At 45.2% G+C, this 21,474-nt stretch overlaps 1 protein-coding gene across 7 annotated transcripts in view; it reads right to left on the bottom strand.

Annotated features, from left to right (window-relative positions):
* Window positions 1–21,474, bottom strand: part of Nr1h4 (nuclear receptor subfamily 1 group H member 4) — a 71,612-nt gene that overhangs the window by 32,036 nt on the left and 18,102 nt on the right. For 5 of the 7 annotated variants that reach the window (XM_048418394.3, XM_048418398.3, XM_048418397.3 and 2 more), the window contains exon 3: window positions 8,920–9,288. In XM_048418394.3, coding sequence (XP_048274351.3) covers window positions 8,920–9,288 — 369 coding nt within the window. Of the gene's footprint in view, window positions 1–8,919; window positions 9,289–16,100; window positions 16,371–21,474 lie in introns of those variants that run through there. The other 2 variants (XM_048418391.3, XM_048418392.3) reach the window with 2 other exon arrangements.

The following is a 21,474-nucleotide window of genomic DNA, read 5'->3' as shown; positions in this document are numbered from 1 at the left end:
TTTTTTCTTTGTTTTTGTCTGGCACTGTGTTTTCAACCGTGTTATATAAAAGATGGCGACTTCTCTGGGTAGATCCTGAAACGAATTTCTTTTGCTGTGGTTTGAACCAAACTTTTCATCCTTTTTTACTTTTTTCCCCGAAATTTGAGCTTACTTCAGAACACCTTGACTCTAATCCAACAGGAAGTACAACATACCCCAGGGCCTCTCAGCCTTCTTGTCTAAGGATAAAGCCCACTCATTACCAGCAGCTGTTGACTGGTCAAGACTACCGGCAACAGTAGCTACACTAAGATGAATTTGCCCGTCTTAACAGCCTAGAAAAGAGGCAGGCAGGAGTCTCGTCGGTCATAATGAGTAGACGTCTCTGGATTTCAGGGACCGCACAAGGGCAGCATGTGGCTATAGTGCAGCTGGGTTGGGCCCAAGAGGATTGAAGGCAGCGGAGGAAGAAAACGCACAAACTGCCTTGGAGACTGCCCAGCGGGGCTCAGCGGAAGCAGACACCCGCGGAGGAAGAAAACGCACAAACTGCCCTGGAGACTGCCCACGGGGGCTCAGCGGAAGCAGAGACCCGGCACTCCCGCATCCCCCAAACACCGCCTCTCAGCCCTGGATGGGCCACAGCGGTAGAGTGTTCTTCTAGCGTGTCCATATCCCAGCCCCACAAACAACACAGACGGAAGTGTAGAACGCATTGCCTCTCAGATGATCAATAGGCTAAAAGTTTTGAAAAGCTGTCAGAGCCTCCTGGGAAACCAGAAAGGGAGCACACAGCTCCCAGACTCCTGGGCTTCCCACCTCCATACTGCAGAAGCTGGGCTGGAATGTTCCCCCAGGACATTCTCATCTGACCGTCCTCTGTCTTTCCCTCCATGTTGAATGGAGGGAAGGTGATCCAACTATCCAAATAAGAAACTAAACAAAGCAAAACCAAAGCCCTAAAAACTAGAAAAGTGGGATTTCTAGTGGGTTAGAATAGAAACGGGCTGGGGCAGAAGCCATTTCCTGACAATTCTCCCTTAACTTTGGGTTGGGCTTTGGAATCCCGTGGACTCCCTTCAGCGGCAGGTTTATTAAGCTACACGGAGCCTGAATGGATAGAAAGTTTAATTCGGCTGACATCCTTGTCCCTCCTGCCTGCCTGCCGCCTGCTGAGGACACAAAGCCAGGCGTCTTGCTGTGACTGACCATGGCTCTGGCTTCCTTAAGAGCCATTTAGACGCCCATGTAGACACACTTCTGGGAGCTGTAGCCTGACCTCAGCACCCGTCAGTGGTTTGAGTTCTCACAAGCTAATTTCCTCCACAGGTGGCATCTGGGGATGCTTGTGGCAGTGGCCCACAAAGTAATTTGCTCTTAAGGGGAATTTAACCCTTTCCCTCTGAACCATTGCTCACATGCTTCGTTGATTTAGTCTTGTATGTGTAACGGTAACGGCTCTCATTTAGCAGGTTGTGTTTGGGGAAGTTTCTCTCAATCCCTATTATTTGTGCATTGCTTATAGACTTAGGCATGTTCCATGTTTAAGGATGAATTGCCTATATGTTTATCTGAAATATCTGTTTTTGTCCACTTGAAATTATCCTTTTACCATTTCTTTAAATGTGGTTTTTCAGATCCTATTTGTTGGTGGGTAACAGTTTTGAATCTCTGTTGTCTGCCTTTTTGGTTGTTGTTTCTGTTGTGCACATCCGTTAGATGCATTGTCTCTCACTCCTGCTTTACGATGGCAGCTGCAAGAACAGGACTTTTTGTCTCGTTTTGTTTTCCTCCCGACAGCATCTCCTGGAGGTCAGAAGTGTGAAGGGCAAGTACGGTAATGCTTCATGACGCTTTACGAATAAAGAATTTAATGAATTCGTTAATTAACCACCAGGAAGACAGTTTTGGAGGAAGAGGGTGATGCCAGTCGGGGGAATGGAGAAGAGCAAAGTGGAAACTTATAGAATAAGAAAAATTCATTAAAAAAAAGTAACAGCAGCTCACGCCTCTGGAACCTTTAGGCATGTGGGGTAAGAGAGCTGGATGTCCTCAAGGCAGTGCCTGCAATGGTTTCAATGCAGCAGTGCAAAAGCAATGGTAAGAGCAGCAAGCATGTACTAAATATCTACCATTGGTAGCGAGTGTTAATTGCTTCACATACAACAATGATCTCAGTACATTTGAGCGCAACCACAGGAGCGGTTCTCAACCTGTGGGTCGCAACGCCCTGGGAATCCCATATCAGACACATTCACAAACAGTAGCAGAACTACAGTGTTGAAGTAGCAGCGAAATCATCTCATGGTTGTGGGTGTCCACAGCATGAGGGACTGTGTTAAAGGGATGCAGCGTCAGGAAGGTTGAGAGCCCCTGTACTGTAGGGCTAGCAGAGATACTTCAGGACAACCTGTAAATACCCAGCAAAGGAACTGTGCCAGAGGCTGAGCCAGTTGGCCGGCAAGCCCCACAGCTGTGCCTGCATACCGTGATCACCTGATTTGTGTGATCTGCTTCCCCATCTGTCTGTCCTCATTGCCAACGTTATCTCCACTAACATCTTGCCTTTCTCCTCCTCAGCATTATCTCCTCTTCATAAGTGAGGAGGCCGAATCCCAGAGGCACGAATTAACTCAGGGCAACTAGAAATGGAATCCCTGTAGCTGTTTGCCTACCAAGTCCTGACTCATCTATGATGTCACGATAGGCCTCTCAAAGGCTCCTGATGCCGTGAAATCCTTAGACACCCACTTCATCATGCTCTGTGACTGATGTGGGATGCCCCTCTGCATGCTGTGATTTTTTATTTTCTTTATTAACCATTGGTTAATAAAGGGACTGCCTTGGGCCTATAGCAGAGCTATAGGGGAACAGAGCTAGGTGGGGAAGACTAAATAGAATTCTGGGGAAAAGAAGGGTGGAGTCAGAGAGATGACATGGAGCCACTGGAGACAGACTGGTTGGAACTTTAGCCGGTAAGCCACAGCCACATGGCAATACACAGATTAATAGAAATGGGTTAAATTAATATGTAAGAGTTAGCCAATAAGAAGCTAGAGCTAATGGGCCAAGCAGTGTTTTAAATAATATAGTTTCTGTGTGGTTAGTTTGGTTCTGGGCAGATGGGACGAATAGGCGGCCTCCTCCTACATGTGACAATTTGCCTTCCAGTTTATTAGAGTAATTACTAAATGTCACAAACCAGACTGTGCTTGATCTCAACTGCAGTCTCAATACAGGCGATCTCAATGTATGAGTATCAGGGCCACTTGCCAGTCAAAATGGCCCGTAAACAAAGACTCCATTGGAAACAGTCTAAATCCACTGCATGTGATAATCGTCTCAATATTTTTGGAAGCTTTCTTAAGCTTCAGAGCTAAGCATAATGCTGGTACATGATCTTACATTAAAAACATATTCCAAAGGGCAAAGGGGTCACCCACTAACCCAAACAGTGCCATCCCAGAGCGCTACCATCCTCTCTGTGGTATGTGTAGACTGTGACAGAGGTCAAGGTCACAGACCCTGACTTAACTAGGGAACACAGCTGCTCAAAATTTCCCGCCAGACACAGATGGGTTTTGGATGGCTAACATTTGAGATTTAAATCAAAATTCATTCAGACGTGAATATTTCATAAACGGCACTGACGACTCCCGGAGGAAGAACAGTCTAGAGTTAATAATCTAGGGCCAAGCAAATGCCAGTCATTACCTGTCTATACAGCACTTGTATTCAGTGGTTACTTAAAAAAAAAAAAAACCACTGAAAATTGAAATTTCTCTCCAACCGTTGCTGTATCTATCTATGACAAATGAGACATATAGATCCATTAGAATATTCCTTATGGAACTAGAGACAGAAGTCGACAACAGTAGCAATTCTGCTGTGATCTCCAGTTTGTTTTTAAGTTTTGATTATTTAAAAAATATGTATTTATTTATATTTTACATACATTGGTGTTTTGCCATGAGTGTTGGGTCTCCTGGAACTAGAATTACAGACAGTTGTGAGCTGCCATGTGGTTGCTGGGAATTGAACCCGGGTCCTCTAGAAGAGCAGTCAGTGCTCTTACCCACTGAGCCATCTCCCCAGCATCATAAGTTTTGATTTTTTTTCTCTTGGCAGGGGTGTGTGTGTGTGTGTGCATGCATGTGTATTATGTTTCCAGTGTCATAGGCTCCGCAGCCTATAAGACAATCCCAAAACAAGAAAGAAAGGAAGAAAGGAAGAAAGAAAGAAAGAAAGAAAGAAAAGAAGGAAGGAAGGAAGAAAGCTTTATATACAGTAATCTTTTTAACTCTCACAAAACGCCACAGATAACAGCTTCACTTTCCCAGAGTTGGGGCCCATAGAAAATAAAGTGCTAGGTAGAATGTGATTTGGCTAGCTTGACATCCGCTGCGCCCTCCTTCCAGACTACCATAAGGGAGGAAAGATGCTCACTCCCTTGCAAAGCCCTTCCAGAAAAGAGCTCTTTAGAAGACAGTGCAGAACAGGAGGGGAGCTACCCCTGGCTCCTGATGTTTCTACTGTCAAGCAGGGTCAGGGAATTCTGCAATGGCCACAGCTGAGTTTCCAGGTGAGTGCACCGATAAAGGGGATGCATACGTACAAGACATCACTGTGTGTGGCTTCAGCAGACACTCAGCATGGCTCTGGAGCCATGAATTTCAGCAAAGGCAACTTCCTGGACCCTCAGTGTCTAAGGTGGCACATTTCTGTGGCAAACAGTCATTGTGGTGCATGGCCAAGTCCCCATTTTCTACTCTGTGGCCGGGCGGCATTGCAGCACAGCTCTGAGCAGACGCCTCGAGGTTAGCATGGAACCTGTCGTGGCTCTTTGGACTACTCCTGTACTTGTCTCATTCTGCTTGAAATATTAGTTTCTCTTTTATTTACTTGATCTCTGGCGGCTGTCTTCGCTAACTTGATCATTTATAGAAAGCCTTGATCTCTGAGGCATGTTGACTGACTCCAAAGCCCAGGGTCTTTTTGAAGAATGCTATCGGGTGAAATCACCTTTGTATCTTGGAAGATATGCTACCAAGGGGACAGGGTTGGCTGAGCTATCAGACCTTCCTGGACCAGGTCTTTGTTGGACTCTATTCCATCCTATTTTGGGCTCATTTCCCCGTAGCTCTTTGCCCTTCCCTGTTCACTGAGCTAGGGCAGGTCTCACTCATTTTCTTATGAGAACACATAAGACCACAAAGCAGCCTGTTATTGACTTTTCAGTCACTAAAGGCTGAACTCCCAACTCCCAAACACTATATGACACCTAGCATATATGTGACCAACAGCATTTATGGTGACCGTCCAAGAGAAGAAATTAAGGCGTACTGTTTGAGAGTCCGTGAACTCTGTTCCTCCCATGTTCCCATTTCCAGATTGAATCTAGAGGTAGATTGAAAGTTGACGGAAGCCCAGTGTCATCTGGGATCCTGCAGCAGAGGCATTCCTGCAGGCTTAGGGTCCCCTGTGCCCAGCCTAGCATGGTACCGCTGGGTATAACAACACAGCCCTGCAGCAGCAGCAGAAATCCACCCCTGACCCGAAAGGAATGCACAGATAGGGACCAGAGATGGAAGAGGAATGCACTCAGCACCCCAGGATGTTGCTTTATGGTACTCCATCTTCTCGTTGGTGACTGGAGAGTAGCCAGACCATCACCCCAACAGAATAGCTCAAGAGTACTGAGGATCAACCCCACCACAAAACCACCCAGTCAGCCCACAGCACTCCGCTAAACCTGTTACGTGACCACAGCTCAGACGATGCTTGGCAGGAGCAGAGGAATGATTTTGAACCAAATGAAATGAATATCGGAGCCTAATGTTGAATTAAATCCAATCAGACCAAAGAGGCTCCATTTATTGCCCATATGGTTGGATGTTGAGCTCTCCCCATACTTGCAGTTGGTCCTGGTTTCCAGCCCTGATCTTTGGTTGAGAATGGGAGCCAGCAGCCTATCAAATCCAACTTGGTCTTCCCTCTGCTGTAATAAGCAAAGTTCAGTAGAACAAGTCCATGGCTTACTCTCTACAGGTCTGCGTACGTGGTATGTCTGCAGAATGCAAGAGTTGTGACAAAGACTTCCATGGTGAAGACCCTAAAACATTTGTAGTCTGGCCCTTTGTGGATGGGCCCAGTTGCTCCATCTTCTGCCCGTTGCATGCCTGTCATTTGCTGGCACCACGGGGACAAAATATCAAGCCAAAATCAGGAGAGGAAAATTCTGCTTTACTCTGCTCTTCGAAATGTATCTAAATCCAAATTCTTCTTAACAATCTCAAAGGACCAGGCTCCCTCTGACTGTGCCTTGCTAGCTGCAGCCTTTTGCTTTCCTGGAGGCTGGCTGCCTCTGATGGAGCTTCTCCGCCCTCTCCTGAGTGTCTTTTAGGTGCGTGCTCTTAGGGACTTGCCTTGGCTCTCTGTTCTCCTGTAGTCACCCTGCCATGCCCCAGAATTCTTAGGACTTTTTTTTTTTTTTTTACTGGAGTTTATTTATGAGGTGAACTGTTTCAGGTTTCTGACTTTTGATGTTTGATCGGTGGACTGAGGCAATATTGATAACCTCAATGTCTAAAGAAAGCATTTGATTTTCTGCCTTTGGCCCCTGAGGTCGTCGGTATCAATTGTGAGCCCAATTGCCCAAGAGCAGGATGGTCATTTACTGGATGAGCAATGACAAACAACTCAGCCTGAAAGTCACTCGTACAAGGTGTGGGGCTAGATTTGTAAGCTATTGGTTTTAAAGTTGGACACCCTTTAGCTGTCAAGCTCTAGGCTGGTTCATTAACTTTTCAGTGTGTTCATCTAGAAAATAAGCAAACAGTGTGAAAACCTAAAGAACCTTATTGCAAAATGTGGTAAAGACATTACACGTGTTCTTAGCACTGACCTCTCAAAACCACAGCTTCTTTCTAATATAATGCACATATTCCTCTCTTTCTTTTCTTTCTTCCCTTTTATTGAAAAAGAATCTTTTGTCCCCTCTCAGAATATAGCCTGATTACTGTTTCCCCTCCCTTGACGCCCCCTAGTTTTTCCTCTCCTCTCCTCCCCTCCCGTCTGGATCCTTTCCCTTTCTGACTCTAATTAGAAAACAAACAAGCTTCTAAGGGATAATAAGATAAAGAAAGATACGACAACTAGTATAATGCATATTAAAATTATAACAAAATATAAATTGTATTATTATAATGAAATTATAGTAATATAGTAAGATAAAACAAAAAACAACACATCAGAACCGGACAAAACAAGCAAAAAGAAGGAAAAGAGCCCAAGAGAAGGCACAGGAAACAGAGACCTACTCAGGGATCCCACAAAGACACTGAACTGAAAGTCATAATACATATGCAGAGGACCTGGTGCTGACCCGTGTCGGCCCTGTGTAAGCTGTCTCAGTCTCTGAGAGTTCATATAAGCTTTGATCATGTTGGCTTAGCGGGCCTTGTTTTCCTAGTGTCTTCCATCCCTGCAGGCTCTTCACACTCTTTCTACCTTGTTTCCTCGGGGTTCCCTAAGCCCCGAGAGGAGAGACTTGATGCTGTTCTTCCCTTTCAGGTGCACAGCACTATCCATGCCCCACAGTCACTGTGAAGGCCCAGAGAGCATCAGCCTGGAAGGTCATCACTGTGACCTACAGATTATATACTATTTATGTTGCGATTTTTCCTTTGATTTGGACTTTTAAAGTCAACTAAGAGAAACATGACCTAGCCTGGAATTTGTCAGATTTCTAGTCCTCATTTTTATGTGTGGATTTGTCCTTGTGGTGACAAGAGAGAGAGAGAGAGAGAGAGAGAGAGAGAGAGAGAGAGAGACAAAGAGAGAGAGAGAGAGAGAGAGAGAGAGAGAAACAGAGACAGAGACGGGGGAGAGATAGCCATCCCTGCAGGTTCTTTGTTGTCCCCCATTAAACTTAGGTGAACCAACCCTCTTGGGATGCCTTTTGGACATAACTTATACCTAGATTTTCCAAACTTTAACATGAAGGGCCTGTGAAGTCACAGATTCTCATGTTCTGGTTCTAGAAATTCTCATTCTACAGGCCTGGAGCGAGACCCCAAATTTGCATTTTCGGAAACTGCCCCATGGTGCTGTACCATGTCTGCTTCCCTACATGATTGTACCCCAAGACTCTAACAGGAAGAACAGCAGGGGCTCATTGGGTTTCTGCCGCACGCTGTGCATTTTACGACCTCCCTTACCCATGTTAAGCTCATTTTTATTTATATATGTTTGTTTTTTTATTCATTGGGGGACATGCCCCATGCCATGGCATGTGAGTGAAGGTCAGAGGGCAGCTTTCAGAAGTCTCCCCACCCACACCATGTGGGTCCCAGGGCTCAGGGCGTCAGGCCTGTCGGCAAGCACCTTTAACTATGGAGCCAGCTCACTGGTCCTATATTCAATTTGTTATCCCATTTTTATATTACAGTGCTCTTTTAAGAACTCATAATAGCTTCTTTGGATCATCTCTCTGGCCACCTTGTCCTGACATCTAAACCAGTTGCCCTCAGAGTTTGTTTGTTCCCAGAATCTCATTAGCAGCAAGAAATATGACCTAATTATCAAGAGAGTGAGAAAACAGCAAAGATACACTTTTTAAGTACAATACGTCCGCGGCTCAGGCTAAATGGAGCTCTGATGGACCAAGATGCGGCTCCCAGAAGAGCGGTGGCGAAGTGGAATGTTTTGCGTACACGGAGAGGGTTCACCAAACTCAGAAGAGGCCGCGCTTTATTGACCGTTGAAACAGCGACATCTAACTACCACATTTTATTGTTTCACTGGGATGTTTTTGTGGTTTCTCTATACTTAGCTTGCACATTTGGTTATTTTCTTGCATAGAAACCTGGTTCCACAAATTGCTGCAGCCAGCACGGGAGAACCGCACTAATGTGACGCCAATGAGAGGGCACTCACCTTTGCAGCCCTCGCAGGTGAGCGCGTTGTAGTGGTACCCAGAGGCCCTGTCTCCGCAGACGACACACAGCTCATCTCCTTTTATCTTTCCCGCTGATGACGTGGCCAACCGGGGCTTCTTTGTCACGGGCATCTCTGATACCTCAGTCTCTCCCTGGTACACGGTCTCGGCTGGCATTCGCCTGAGTTCATAGATTCCAGGAGAGTACCACTCTTCCGGTTGCTGGGGGTAGAAACCCAGGTTGGAATAATAGGACGACGAGGAGATCTGCGGTTGAACTTGTGGGAACTGCACATTGCTGTACGGCGAATACGACTCCAAGTCCAGACTCTGCCCCAGAGGACCCGCCTCTTGTTCTGCTAGCACACCTGAACACAAGGACCAAAGAAACTAGAATTAATGTCATCGTCCTAGAAATCTGAGCAACACGTCAGCTCTAAAGATATTTAAATATAAACTATGAACATACGGAAAACCTAAAACTATAAAAATGTATTTATATAAAATGAACCTTTTAGATTTTTATTATTTATTTATTTTTACTGATGCACATGCGTGTGCCTGGGTGAGTTTATGTGCACTACATTTATGCAGGTGCCCTTAGAGGGCAGAGGTTACCGGATCCCCTGGAGTTGGAGTTATAAGTAGGTGAGAACCACAGATGTGGATGCTGAGAATCGAACCTGTGTTCTCTGGGAAAGCAGCAAATGCTCTTAGCCACTAGGCCATCTCCCGGGCCCTACAGAGTTAAATATATATATATATAAACTATATATATATATATATATGTATATGTATATATATATATATATAGAGAGAGAGAGAGAGAGAGAGAGAGAGAGATAATGCTTCAGTGATAAATCATAACCTCAGGGGAAAATGTGCAACACAGAGGACAGACAAATGACATGTTGCTAACATGTGAATGAAGTTTTGGAAACTAATAGAGAACATTCAACAGCCTATGGAAAAAGCATAAAAGTCAGAATAGTTTATTGAAGCTGCTTCATAAATACACAAAAATATTTCCCTTCTTAAAATAATAGTAATCTCAAATTAAACCTATGACATACTCATTTCTATCCTCAAATTGTGGAGATTTTTCAGCTGAATGATAGACACTGTCGGGGAAATGAACATGCTTAAAGAAAAATTTGCTAGGATACAGGAAAATTTATTTGAGAGATGCATTTAATTCTACACGAGAAAATTTTTTATACAAATGATGACATTCATTTTCAGCGCTTGTAAGAAAGAAGCTAGAATACACTCCAGCAGTAGGAGCATGATTGGAACAATTGCAGCATTTAGACACAAATCCTATTCAAATGTGCAGTAGTGATGATAGTGGCGATGGTATGGGAGGGTTCCTACCACAGGCAACTGGTGTTTTCAAAAGGCAAATTGAAGAAAATATGTATATTTATAAATATAAAAGTAGTGTGTGTATGGTAGGTGAGGCAATTTTCTTCCTGATCTTCAACACACCAGATGTTGGTGTGTGTGTGGACGATAATATTACATTGTTTTCTGGGGTAAGAAACTGCCCAATGTTTTTACTGTTTGAGAATTTTTGTCATAGGCATGTTACTTTAATTATTACAATATAGAAGCAAGCTTTGAGAACGCACTACCTGGCAGCCTTAGTCTACCTGGATTCAACTCCATGTTCTATTTCTTAATCTCTGGGCAAACAGGAAGTTTCTTAACAGCCATAGTTTTCAAACAATGGGGAGATCGTGATGTGGTAGCCACTGAGAGGCTGTAAGGGTTAAATGAGACAATACGTGCCAAGCCCGTCCTTAAAGGTGTTGTGAAAGGAGTGCCCTGAGTTAGAGGCGACCTTAAAATAGGAGGAACGGCTCTTCCTAAAAGCATTGTCATTAAATAAGATGCTTAAATATCAAGCCTCTAGGTAATAAGCACTAGCAGGGCATGAACATGCTTCTATATTTGGAAACAAAAGCTATGCTCCTTAGAAAACAAAATGCTTGAATTATGCACAAAATGACATAAGCAGAAGATAAGACAGGGTGTAAATACACCTGATTTTTTAACGTGCTGACAGAAAACCCTCGAGTGCAATTCCAGTTTCGTTCCTGCTGAGTGGTGGGACTTGAAGCAAATAAACCATTGACACCCAGTGTTCAGACCTCAAGCTGAAGATGGAAAGTTCTCGATAAAGCTCTCCACTGATGGCTGACTGAAATAGATTCACAGCTCCTGGTCGGAAACACAATCAAATCTGCCTCAGAATGTAAAGCTTTCTGGGGGAGCGGGCTCAGTGGGTAGAGTGTTTGCTGTGTAGGCATGAGGGCATGAGCTCAGCACCCTCTAGAAAGCCCCGGTGGCATGCACCTGTGATGTCAGCACCAGGGAGGCGAGGACAAGAGGATCCCAGAAGCGCACGGAGCAGCCAGTCTCTCTCAACGGTACAACTCCAGCTCAATGTGAGAATTAAAAACTAAGGGGGAGAGAGGTGAGTGTCTCCTCTGAAGATGCGTGACTTCTACTTCTGGTCTCCTACACCTACGCTCACATGGGTGAGTGCACCTCCCCCCACACACGTGTGCACACACACACAGAGGCACAAGTCTATAACCAATAAAATGAATAAACAAATAAATAAAATTTAGAACCCCTTGATTGGGCAAGGGCCTGGATTTGATCCCCAGAACTGCAAAAAAGAGAAAAACGTCTCATGGATTTCAGAACAGAACGCAGTGGTAGTCAGGATCCTGGGTAGAACTCGGTGTACGGAATGTATGAAGCAAACACAGCAATGCTTTCTTCCGTGAAATTTTATGAATATTCCCACAAAGCAGAATAAATAACAACCAGAGTCTCACACCCTTCAGTCCAGGAATGGCCACCGAAAGAAATTCTCACTGAGCTTAAAAAAACAGTGGTTTCAAGTAATTTTGGAATTGGGAATTGGATGTAGGGATTCTGGACCCTCTGCACTTTGCCTTTAAAGTGTTCTCAAAAAGCTCAAATGGTTGATGCTTATAGTTATTATAACTAATAAGTAGCAGAAATTTTTATGAATTCCTTCCTAATACCAAGTATTTGCATGTTCTCGTTATTCCTCGCAACAGCGGGTTGAGGGGCCGCCATTGTTTCTCTTGGGTCCAAAGGCGTTCCCTGGGCTGCTCCTTCACACTGGGGACAACTCCGGGCTTGTTTTCATCTCTGGACAGAATGTCTCTGCTGACGTTACTTCTGACTCCTACCATAAGCAGTTGGGATTTAGACTTCGGAGTCTGACCTCAAAGGCCATGCATGGAAACACTCGACTCTCTGGAATGATGTCAAATGCGAGATGCTTCGAAAAGCGTGGGAGCTCTCTGGCTTTGAGCTTGCAGCCTCGGCTTGCACATAGAATACAAACAGGCCTGCAAGGCCCAGTGTGCGTGGTCCTTTCTCTTTCAGCCGTTTTTCCATGTTACAGCTTTTCCATTTCTTGGCTACTTTGCTGTTTCTGTCGCAGGACTTTTTGCGCATGCTCCCCATACTGGCGGCTTCCGAGGCACAGCTGTTCTGTTCCTGAGCTCACACCCTCGTCCTCACCTGGCTACAAACATCACTGTAAGGACCGGTTTGTGTGGGTGATCTCTGACTAGATCCGAGGAGTCACGGTTCTGATTTAATTAAATGGCGCCTCCAAATCATTACTTACTGCCTGGGCCTCCCTTTGCTCATCTATAAAGAAAGGATGTATGATACTCTGGCCCTTTCTATCTAAAATCTCATAAGCATAAGACTTCTTTGTGAATATTAGAATTCACAACTTTCCTACAATGGCGCAGCAGAATGCTCACATATTAAATATTGAGAACACATTCTACACTGACCCAGGAAATGACCGAGCAAGCACACAATATATGGTATCTGTGCAAGCATCAGTTTTCTTCCCAATTTGTCTGTATTAGCTAGCAAAAAAAAAAAAAACCAAAAAAACCAGTACATCCAACAAACAACAGGATTTTGGCAAAGCCACCTTGTCTAGTCAAGATAGGAGGATAAAGGATGAGATTATGAGATTATTCAAGGTAAAATGTAAGCCAAATCCCAATCCATTTCTTTACCAAATATGACTAAAATTTCATAAATACATAAATAAAACATAAAAGAACTGGAAAGTTAAAGTACTGGATTCGCTCATGCCTAGATTTTGGCTTCTACTGTGTTCTCTCAAGTCCCTGTTCCCTGCTCCCCGCCCCACACACACCCTGAGCCCAGCTTCTTTTCACCACAGGTTGACCAAGTTAAGCAACTAGTCCAAGGTCAAAGAACCAATTAACAACAGAATCTGGAATCTGTGGAACCCAGGGAAATGGTTAACCTCGTCTCTTCACATGAAGGCTCAAGGCCGCTGAGCGTTATTTCAATAAAGCAAACATTCCCGTAATCAAGAAACAACAGAGTCCCAGCTCAGGTCAGTTAATGGTATCAATATCATATTTATCCCTGTAACCATCTGAATGTAAACACAAAGCAGAGTTGGAGACGGCCCAGGCAGTCAAATGCCAGCCACACAGGCTTGAGGGCCTACATTCCTCAGAACCACGTCAGCCACAAAACCCAGTGAGCTCCAGGGATCTTCTTGAATCTGAACTGCTAGTAATCCCAACTGGGAACTCAGAGTCAAAGAGGTGCCTGAAGCTCAGTGGCCAGACAGCCTACTTGGCAAGCCCCACACCGGTGAGAGACCCTGTCACAAGAAAACCCCAAACAACCACACAAAACAAAGGACATTACCTAGAGAACAACACCTGAGGTTGACCTCTGACCTTTTTGTGCACGCATGCACACACATGCGCATGGGCACATGCCTGGGCATACACACATATGCACAAATATAAAGCTTGTTCAAGGTTATAGATAATATTGTGCTAAGAGTAAAACATGAGCGTAATATACAACAACACAAAGTAATGCTTCTAATCTCAAAGCACAACCGTGTCTATCCTTCCACAGTTTGCTGAATAGTCACTGGGCAGACTGGTACAAAGATGAAGAAACAGCACCCGGAGGCTTTCTAAACGATTGGACCTGAGCAACTTCCGCTGTATAATCGACTGCGAGATCTTAACTCCCTGCGCTTAACCTATTACAATTTGGGTCCTTGGACAAGAAACTCTATGAGAGTTGAGGAAATCGTTCTTAAATAGAGACACATGGATAAACACCAGGGGCGTCTGAGAACTCCCAGAAAGCCAGCTTCCAGATCGAGGTCCTTGGCTTTCTGTAGACTCTCACCTAGGAAAACGTCCTGAGATGAAAGGAGGTTCAGTACTTAGGACATGACAGCCATTAGCCACGTGAGGATGTCAAGCATTTGAGATGCAGTCACTAATACTAAGAGAGTTTTAAACTTATTGACTTCTTAGTCATTAAAATGTCTAATTAAATAGTCATATGTGGCTGGTGACTGTCATCGTCAGTGGTACATCTCTAGGGAGTTTGTGAACAGAGAATAGGTTTCACACGTTAGTGGTAGCACTTTCCCATAGCTTTGGTAGTATCAGTGTCTAGCACAAAGGTTCCCCCCCCTTTTTTTTCCTCAGTTGTTTTTATTAGCTTCTGACACAATGGTAAACCCAGCAAACGTTCAAGGCGTATTTAGGGGACTGAATCGAGTGGGAACTGGCTTTAGCATATTCCTTATTTCCTAAGCTGTGGCTTCTCAGCCAAATGACATGGCTTCAATTGTGAAGTTGTTTGCCATTCCTGGAGTCAAGCCTCGGGCTGGAGGTTTTTCTCCCAGCAGGGTCAGCTGATGACCTCCTCGGTGAGACCTGCCCCAGTTCCCCCAGGTATAATTAGTCTCTCCTAACCTCTGTACACACTCCTAATATAGCGCTTATCGGAAGCATGTGTGATCCCTCGTGGTTGTTCACAGTCTTATCTCCCACACTAAGCCTGAGGTGGTTTGGGTCGCACAGATGAGGAGACAGGTCTGGACTCATTTCACCTGCACACTGCTACATCTCCAAACTTGGGGGGAGACCCTGGACCTATTTTAGCTTCTGTTTCTCCCTCCATAAAGCCGGAGCAATGTGCTTCCATGTCAAAGGCTGCAACGAGGAGGGACTGAGACTAGGAATGTAAATTGCCTGCTCCGCATAAAGCAAACATTCAGTACATTTCGTTTGTTCCTGTGGGGAGGGGAGTGGTCTCTGCACTCTAGGAGGGAAATATAAGATCATATCCTGATTTCTCTTATCTCTGGCACCCAGCACAATGCTTGGCACATAATAAACAATAAACTTTTAATAAATGGCTGTTAAATAGAAGGGGGGGTGGAAAATTTGCTTCCCAAGCCATGCAAGCAATTTCTACTTCTAAATATAGTGGCAGCCACTTTGAAACCCCGCTCTTAAGGAGAATGTGAGGCCACCAGGTCTATGACCAGAAGTATGCACGTCGTGGTAATTATCGGGGAAATGATTAGCATTTAATTTTTTTGGTGAAAGTTTTAAAAAGGGGGTTTATGTTTTGAGAAAAATACTAAGATAATATTTATATTATCCTGTCTTGTCATTATAAAGTATATTTGAGTTCAGAGAAAATAAATATCCTAAACCCAAGTCTCATTTTTGTTTCTCTTATCTGCCAGAAGAAATCTGCGGCAACACTAGCTCATGAGATTGGTCTTTCTTCTTCTCTGGCTATGACTTTTTGCCACATACCACAGTCCACAATGGACTTTTTGTCGTGACCCTTACACACACTTCCACATATGTGACTGAATCAAAATTCCACGAAGCAGGCTTATCTTGACTTCTCGGTAGGTAGGTTGATGTTTGCTTTCCTCTACCTAGTTTTTCAGGCTGGCCCCAAGCCACTGACTAAGCATCAGGATTCAATGAGGCTGAGGCTCAGCGTTCTAAAAAACACGGCGTTAAAGCAGCACACTCTTCCTACAAGTGTCCACTGACATTTGTGCCCACATTTGACTGACTTGAAAAGATACCAGTTTGGCCCTGATAGCCCAAAAAGATACTCACGTGTTTAGAACTACAAAAATCAACCTAACACAGTCCCATCCCCAGTCTTCCCGGGTTGCCTGGGTTTCCTTTGGCAAAGACCGACGGCTTTAACCCTTCACAGAAGACCCCAGATCTCCCCAGCAAGCTAGGAGAGTCTCCAATGACCACTCTGAGTAAGATCCTACCTTTAGAGGGCTTCACGTTCATCACGTCGGGGACAAATCCTGACAGCCTGTGGCTGTGGTGAAGGCTAATCTGGATTGGATTTTCTAAGCCCTGAGACTGCATCACCATCCTCGGCTTATTCGCGGCAGCTGAGAAGGAGACTAGGTAAGAGGCGACAGGGGCCAGAGGTTGTACGGTTTACTGATTAACCTCATCTCCGAGCAGAATATTTGTAAATGTTTATGAGAAGAGTCCTCCACGCCAAATCGACTAGTAAGCTGGAAACTGGTGTCTTAGATAAACATTTTGGGGAGCCCTTTCCCAGTTTAAGAACGTGTAGAGGGTAGATTTCCGTTCACTGCCTCGAAGACTGATTGGCAGTCAAATGTCACACTATGGATCTTTCCTTTGTCCCCAGGATGCATTTGTGGCGTCAGGAGCATTAATGAATAATACTTCACAGTTAGCCCTGGACGCCTACTGACCTGGCCACATTTGTTTGTTTCTATGTGGAGAACTACGCCCCACCCACATTCTGGTTCATCTGTTGAAATCCTAGCCCCAAGGACCTTACAGTGTGACCGTATTTAGAGATAAGGTTCACATGAGTTACCTTTAGATAAAGAGATCATCAAAATGAGATTAATCCACTATGTCCACTATGGTGTGTGTCCTTATCGGAGAGAGGGGGAAGTGGCAGACACAGAGAGACAGAGGGAGAGACACGCAGACGAACCCTTGTGGGTGGGCAGTGAAGCGAAGAGGGACAAAGGGATGCCATTGATGAGCCACACAGGAAGACCTAGGACAGATTCCTTCCCGGCAATCTCAGGAGCAGCCAGTCCTACTGACACCCTGACTTTAGACTTCTGGTCTTCAGAACTCTAAGCTAAAACATTCCATTGTTTAAACCACACAGTTTGTGATATTTAAGCAGAGAGCCCCCCCCCCCACAAATCTAATAAATACAGTTTCTCTTAACATTTATAAGCTCTGTGGACCATGAATGCATTCCTGAGTCATTTTCTGCCTTGATTTCCTCACTGAAAGAAAAAGGATTGTATCTATTTTATGTTATGTCTGTCGGTGTTTTGCCAGCACGTATGTAGGAATGGGTAACACATGTGTACTGGGGCCTGCAGAGGCCAAAAGAGGGTGCTGCATCCCCTGGAACTGGAGTTACAGAAGGCTGTGAGCTGTCACGTGGGTGCTGGGAACCAAACTTGGATCCCCGGCAAGAGCAGCAAGCATTCTTAAATGCTGAGCCATCTCTCCAGCCCCACTTTCCTAATTTTCAAAGGGAGAATGTTAATAACACAACTCATAGTCATAACCCATTTGAATAAAACAACACAGAAAATGGTACAAGCTCATGTTGCCCTGCATTGGTACTACAGTTATTGTTTGGATTCGAAGCTTGGCTTCTAATTGAGGAGACATAGTTCCTTTGAGACAGGGTTTCTCTGTGTAGCCATGACTGTGCTGAGGACTGCCTGTAGACCAGGCAGACCTCAAACTCACAGAGATCCCCTGCCTCTGCCTCCTGAGTGCTGGGATTAAAGGTGTGCACCACCACCGCCCAGGCATAGTGCCTTTTAAAAATCCTGCCTATAATTTCTGAATAGCAATCTTAAGGTTTTGCTGTTTTGTTTTGTTGTTGTTGTTTTGTGAGTTTGTTTTGTTTGTTTTTATTTTGGGTTTTATTTGCAAGAAAACTTCAGCAGCGGACTCCGTAGACTCAGGCTTCATGCCAGACATAACACAACCAGGCATGCTAGTAACTTTAAGTAAGTGTCTGAGGCGCTGTGAGCCCTATTTATCTGTATTCGCAGATGGTAAAATATAGATAATATCCTGGCCTACTTCCTTTACAGGCCCGCTGGGAAGATAACATGAGCTAATCAACATGAAAGCGGATTCAAGAGACAAAGGTAATGCATGTTACAATCACGGGCACCCCACAGCCTTTACAAGTATGCAAAGTGTGTTTGCGTCGTCTCCCACCTGATCCTTGCTCCTACCTATATCGCAGGGCTTTCTTTATGGGTTCCGCTGTCTCCTGCCCTACCTTACAGAGGATGAGAAGCAACTCAGTGAGGTTAAGTATTGGTGTATGGTTTACAGGGAATTGAAGCTGAGACTTTAGCACCTGACCTCTGAACCAAAATCGGGTGGCTGAGAGGCTAAGGCATACCTGCATCATTCGCTGGAGGTCTCACGGAACCTCAGAAGATGGGGTCGGAAGAACGCAAGAGCAAGGAGCTGGATGCGTTAGAAACCTGTGACAGGAACATGACCCACCGAGGTCCTCTTGATCCCACAGCAGCTGAGATCTCTAGCAGAGACCTCCACGGGACTGGATCAGCCTCATCTATGATGGAGGAGAAGGGCCCTCGTGACCACCCAGGACCTATAGGTAGGGAAAGGTAGCTGAGCAGAGGATGCTCTCAGGGACGTATACCTCTCTAAATCTTTCTAGGCACTTGATTGCCTAGAGATTTTCTTCAGAAGTTCCGACTCCTGTGAAAGAGCCAGGACTTGGCAAGCAGCTCAGTAAATAAAGACAGCAGGTGGAAGAGACGCTAACTGGGGGATCCTCAGGGATGTTGGGGGAGGGAATGGAGATAGTGATGGGCAAGGCAAATGATAAAAATTCACTTTATATACATTTTATGTATATATATATATACATGAAGATTGTGCAAGACAATCCATGATTACTTTTAATCAACATATGCTAATAAAATGTTTAGAAAAATGAGCAATTAATTAGTGGCTCCAGGAAACCTTTGTTCCTAGTAAGACTCACACAGAAGTCTCCCAACAAAAGATGGATGGGGTCTCTCCCTTCTCCCTACTATGACAAGCTGCCTCTTGTAACCCACTCCTTTTCTCTTTCCGGTAAATTTATTCTATCCGTGACATTAGCCACCTGGACTTAAATAAGCTGAGCCGGCTCAGGAGTGGCACTACTCATATTTCAGGGTTCCGCGTACGGACAGTGTTTGCGACACGGGATAAAGCAGACTCGGGACATGCTGAAGTCCTGCGGGACAGCACAGCTATAGATAACACAGACCAGTGTGAGTGGAGGACCAGCCAAGGTGCATTGGGCATCTTCTGTGACGGGGTAGGAAAGGGGACCCCCCAGAGCAAACCCTGGCAATGCTCGCTCATCTAAATATTCTCCCACAGAAGAGCTGCGGCCACCACACCGTGATACAGTCTGATTGAGAAGACTTCCTTCTCTACGAAGGGAAACAGAAGTGTTCTCTTAGCTGGGGGCCTTAAGCATCCATGTCCGATTCCTTGTCCTAATTATAGTCTGGAGGTCTACTTGCTATTTAACAGAATGTGAAGCACATTGTTTGACATCTTTAAAAGTCTCCTTCCTCTCCATCAGAGAGCAATGGAAATGGCAGGTGCCCGAGAGGAGTGCTGGGAGGAGCAATATTAGCGGCAAAGAGAGTGCAGGCGGTTGCCCCGCCCCTGGCTTTGGGGGGGGGTGCTCAATGAAATGAGGCCAGTAACTCGCACAGAATGAAGGAGCGAGTCTGCCTGAAAATACATAAGACAGCTGAGTATGAAATCCTAGTATTTGGGAAATAGAGCCATTAGGATTAGGCATTCAAGGTCCTCCTTTGTCTAGGAAAAGAGTCTGAAGCAAGAGAGGGATCCAGCAGCTACCACTGCTTTTTCAAGTCAGGGAGACCACGCCCAAGTGGGCTGGTATCTTAAAGGCTATTGGCTGAAGGAGCGGAAGGAGCTCCCGCGGCAATCCTTAGCTACCTTGGCCAGCCTGAGCTGTATGAGATCATGTCTTGGTTTGTTTGTAATCTGATTTCATGGTTACTCTTTCTCCACTTGGCACCCCTGAGAATCTGCTCCTTGTCCTACAAGGTTGAGAGCTAAACCCTAGAATCTAGACAAGCCACTGAGCAGCTGGCTGACTTCTCAGTCAGTCTCCGCGCTGTTGCGTGCCCTTACCAGGCTACGCATGCCCACCCCCCACTCCCCCCCTCAACCCCCCCCCCCCCCCGAAAGCAGTGGCGATCCATGGCGGAATGAAGAAAGACCCATTTGGTATCTATCCTTGCCTCATGTCTACACTCCACAAATAAAGCACAGGCTTTGGGATTTCCTGAGGTAGGAAAATTAAAGCCACAGTGAATTATGAAGAACCGTTAGAGACTGTTCAGAGCTGTGGAGACTGACGGATGAGGAAGAAGCAGAGCTAGGGATAGTTCAGTGGTTGCTTAGAGTGTATAAGCCCTGGGTTAGGTCCCTAGCATTGAAAAAAGAAAAAAGAGAGAAACAAAAGCCCAGTTATGCTAAGTAAGACTTATTTTGTCTGAGCCCGGCGTAGTTTTCCATCTCCTATAGACTTTTTGCTGCAGTTCCACCCAACAAGTCGGAACTACATCCGCTTGAGCTGAGCTCGGCGACATGGAAAAACACTCGAAACCAAACGTCAGAAATACTCTGCGAAGCCTCATCTCAAGACTTTTAACTATATTTTGGAACATCTGGGGCGATCCTGGAACATTTGGGGGAGTCTTTTAATTGAGGTGCACAATTTCAGCAAGAATCAGATCCCGAAGTGAGTGTCTGCTAATTAAAAACCAAACATAGCTAGCGGAGGTGGCTGTGAACCGGTTAGTGGTAGTCTATAAAGCAGGGAAGAATAATGAAACACGGGGACAGGATGGCGTGGGGTTTACCTCCTGCTCCTTGCTGGGCTGCAGTGTGGGGTGGAGATTTGGGGAAGCTATTAGGTAAAATAATACTAATAAAATATGTAAAACATGGGATTTCAAAGCTGTTGTAACTATAGCAAAGCTGTAATGCTAAGGTGAATCAGAGCTTTGTCTCCTTCCTTAAGATGACCCAAATTTATTTACATATTGTAGACTCCTTTTGGCTCCTGGAAACTTCTCTGTACTTAGAAATGCTGATGTAAATAGCACTTTCTTCTTTGAAAGAGGGGAGGCCTGCTCACCCTTCCGACAATTTTAAATGTGGTGCCTGGCAGCCAAACTCCATATTAATCATATCATCTTGGGATGCCTTCAAGTTTCTGAAGCCCATTATGTTGTGTGTCCCCCCCCCCCGCGCCCCCCCCCCCCCGTCGTGTTGTCGTTCCCCCCCCCCCAGCTGTGAGGTCGCCTTCTCCCCTGTTTTCATCCGTTTTCCCTTGGAGAATACTGGAGTTCGGAGAGTACCGCTTGTCTCAGTTTTAATTCTCCCAATTGCATTGCTCCTTTCCCCGTTTGCATGCTGTGTGGCTTGCCCGATATCACTGCACCGAGTGTGATATTGGGGCCTGCTGCTCTATGAACTCGGGGCCTGGGATCACCAGAATGTTCTTGCCTTTGCTTATTTAGCCCCATTATT

The sequence above is a fragment of the Myodes glareolus genome, chromosome 26 (assembly GCF_982192425.1).
Source record: "Myodes glareolus chromosome 26, mMyoGla1.1, whole genome shotgun sequence".
In the NCBI taxonomy this organism is placed as follows: Eukaryota; Metazoa; Chordata; class Mammalia; order Rodentia; family Cricetidae; genus Myodes; species Myodes glareolus.
This window is presented reverse-complemented; position numbering and strand designations above follow the sequence as displayed.